At 39.6% G+C, this 3801-nt stretch overlaps 1 protein-coding gene across 1 annotated transcript; it reads left to right on the top strand.

Moving 5' to 3' along the window:
• The first annotated feature begins 852 nt into the window (after positions 1-852).
• Positions 853-1785, top strand: LOC102756992 (olfactory receptor 1361). Its single transcript, XM_006771240.1, has one exon. It carries the CDS (start codon positions 853-855, stop codon positions 1783-1785), a length of 933 nt encoding a protein of 310 aa, XP_006771303.1.
• The last annotated feature ends 2016 nt before the right edge of the window (positions 1786-3801 follow it).

Here is a 3801-nt window from a genome sequence, read left to right as displayed (position 1 = left end):
ACTGGGCTATGATGACAAATTCCTGCTCCCTCACTGGTTCTTTCCTTCACACAGGGTCAGAGGCATTTGATTTCTGTTCTCCTACTCGTCAGAGCTGCCTTTCAGAGAGTACACCCTGGTCAACTTGACAGAACTCCCCCAATCGCCAAGCCTTCTGGATGGTCATTTGGATTAATTCAATTAAGAAATCGCATCCTTCATACTTTTAAAAGAATTTTTTCATTACAAAGATAATACATTCTGTTAAAACTGAGTAATGAAGAAGGTGGCACCCACAACCTTCTGACCCATACTCACTTCTCAGAAGAAAATACTATTGACCTCTACACGGTGTTTATTTGTGTCCTTACTCATATACCAACATTTATGTTTTAATTTTACAAAAATGAAATTATGAATATACACGCTGTTCTGAAATTTCACTTTTTTAAAAAGTATTTTAAATAAATTATCCGATTATTTTATTATATATGATCAATTAATTATAATTAATCAAAATTTTCTTTACTTAATGGCATAATTATTCAGGGAAGTTATAATCATCCAGTGTGCTGATAGGATGGGTGCCGTCCAGAGCACCTTCCATACTCCCTGCCATGTTTCATGGGGACAGCTGGAATAGTTGGAAGGAGTCTTGGATATCTGGTCAAGTGCTGACACCAATCTATAACTTTACAAATCATCTGATCCAAACAGTCTTTCCTAATGTGCATAGTTACAAATTCAAGCTCTCCCAAACAGAATTGTCTAAAACACAGAACTTTTGTAGGAGCTCAAAACTTTTTAACACAGCTATATTTTACTTTTTGCTACTTATACTTAATACAATTTATTTCATACAGAATTCCAGACATGGAAAGAAGAAACCAGACCAGCATCTATGAGTTTCTTCTCATGGGCCTCTCTGAGAAGCCAGAGCAGCAGCCTCTCCTGTTTGGGCTCTTCCTGGGCATGTACCTGGTCACTGTGCTGGGCAACCTGCTCATCATCCTGGCCATCAGCTCTGACGTGCACCTCCACACCCCCATGTACATCTTCCTGGCCAACTTGTCCTTCTCTGACATCGGTTTCATCTCTACCATAATTCCCAAAATGCTAGGTAATATTGGCTCAGGGACTAAGCTGATTTCTTATGGTGAGTGCCTTACACAACTCTATTTCTTTGGCCTCTTTGCAGATCTGGACAACTTTCTCCTGGCTGTGATGGCATTTGATCGCTATGTGGCCATCAGCCACCCCCTCCATTATGCCATGACCATGAACTCTCAATGCTGTGTCCTTTTGGTGGCTGGGTCATGGGTGGTCACTATCCTCCATGCCCTAGTGCATACCCTCCTAGTGACCAGGCTTTCTTTCTGTGGCCCCAATATCATCCCCCATTTCTTCTGTGATCTGGTCCCCCTCCTGAAGTTGGCCTGTTCCAGTACTTATGTCAATAGCCTGATGCTCATCTTTGTAGCAGGAATACTGTTAATTGGACCCTTTGTCTGCATCCTTACATCTTACTTTTACATTGCATTGGCTATCCTAAGAATTGATTCCCCAAAGGGTAAGCAAAAGGCCTTCTCCAACTGCAGCTCCCACCTGTCTGTGGTCTCTCTGTTTTATAGCACAGCTATTGGGGTCTATTTATGTCCTCCATCATCCACCTCAGGGGGGAAGAACAGAGTCTTCTCAGTGATGTACACAGTGGTCACCCCCATGCTGAACCCTTTCATCTACAGCCTGAGAAACAAGGATATGAAGGGGTCTCTAGGAAAGCTGCTCAGAAGAAAAACACTCTAACACTCTTTTCAGGACCAAGACTCAGAACTGAGAGTCGAAAATTAGCCTCCAGAGAGCCCAACAACTGTAACTTCTCTAAACCTGAGAATCCTGTTTTTCTCGTGTTTATATTTCACAGTGCAGACTGACATCTGAGGACAAGGAGAGGATCTGCGATAGCAGTAACCTCCAACCATCTCTGTGAAGTGCCCATGCTTTGAGTAGTGCGCTACCCACTCCCACAACAGTACTTGTTTATTTTTAATGGATGACTAAGAAAAGTCCACAGGTGGGGGCTTGTATACATATAAAATGAAAATAAAAGTCCAAATTTTTTGTTTAGCTCACGTTATAAAAGAACTATAGAAGATATATATCTCTAGCTCAAGAATACAAGATTTATTCTGTCTGGTAGAATGAAATACAAAGGAACTGACCAGATACTTTACATTTAAAGAGGCAGTGTTCTAGAGAAGAATAAGAATGAAGCTTTCATTTAAATCCTGGGTTCCAGTGTTGGCTTTGCCATCAATGAACTGTGTGACTGCTAGATAATCACTTAATGTCTCTGAGCCTCGGTTTCCTCATTTATAAATTAAAGTAATTGGATTATGTTAGTCTATACCCCTCCCCACATATACCCTAGTTCTAATTATATTTAGTGTTTTAGTGACAAGAACTCAATACTTAATGTCAGAAGTTACAAGTCACAACCGAAAGTCCACCGCTTTCATACTATGTAACTTGAGGAAAATTCTTTGTCTCAGCCCTGGTTTCTTTTCCTGTAAAACTGAAATAACTACATCATTGGATTCCTCTAAGTAGTAAATAATATGTTAACTAACTTGGATCACAGTAAATGCTCAATAAACAACACTTAGGCTGTTTCCATATCTTGACTGTCATAAATAATGCTACAATGAACATGGGGTAACTCATATATATGCTTACTGTGAGGATTAAATGACATACAAGCATTTGAACACTTTAAACAGAATGCCTGACACATAGTAAACACTCAACATATGTGAGCTGTTATTATTGCCAACTCTGTCCATTCGATGATGTCAGTCTTCATACTAGTATGTGTTTCCGATTTTTGAGCACTGACTGATATGAAATCTGATAAAGAAATATCACACTGCCCTAGCCGGTTTGGCTCAGTGGATAGAGTGTTGGCCTGTGGACTGAAGGATTCCAGGTTCGATTCCAGTCAAGGGCATATGCCCAAGTTTCGGCTCAATCCCCAGTAGAGGGCGTGCAAGAGGCAACCGATAATGTTCTCTCATCATTGATGTTCCTATCTCTCTCTCCCTCTTCCTTCCTCTCTAAAATCAATAAAAAAATGTTACACTACATTCTAGGGGAACTAATGATTTATGTTCTCAGAATGAACAGAGCATAAGTAAGAGAAAAAAATGTCCACCACGCTGGATACTGAGAATACTAGTAGTTAGAGAATTATGAGTCAGATCAAGAAGGAAAGCCTAAAAGAATATCTCTTTACCACATTATAACCCTTATAAATCAACAAAAAACAACAACATAGCAACCACATAGAAAAAGTGAGCAAGGATGTAGCTGGAAAAGTCAGAGAAGAAATACTAAAATGGTCAAAAAATGCCCCCAGCAATTAGGAAAGTAAAAAGTAAACTCTTGTAGTTTATTTTTTTGTCATTAGGTTGGGAAACAGCAAAGAGTTTGTAAATGGTGCTGTCAGTTCATGTGAAAAGGGCACTCTCATATGCCCTTAAAGCAGCGGTTCTCAACCTGTGGGTCGGGACCCCTTTGGGGGTCGAACGACCCTTTCACAGGGTCGCCTAAGACCATCGGAAAACACATATATAATTACATATTGTTTCTGTGATTAATCACTATGCTTTAATTATGTTCAATTTGTAATAATGTAAATACATCCTGCATATCAGATATTTACATTATGATTTATAACAGTAGCAAAATTACAGTGATGAAGTAGCAACGACAATAATTTTATGGTTGGGGGTCACCACAACATGAGGAACTGTATTAAAGGGT

This window comes from Myotis davidii, unplaced genomic scaffold (assembly GCF_000327345.1).
Source record: "Myotis davidii unplaced genomic scaffold, ASM32734v1 scaffold64, whole genome shotgun sequence".
Taxonomy (NCBI): domain Eukaryota; kingdom Metazoa; phylum Chordata; class Mammalia; order Chiroptera; family Vespertilionidae; genus Myotis; species Myotis davidii.
Note: the sequence above shows the minus strand (reverse complement) of the source record. Positions and strands in the feature narration are given on the sequence as shown.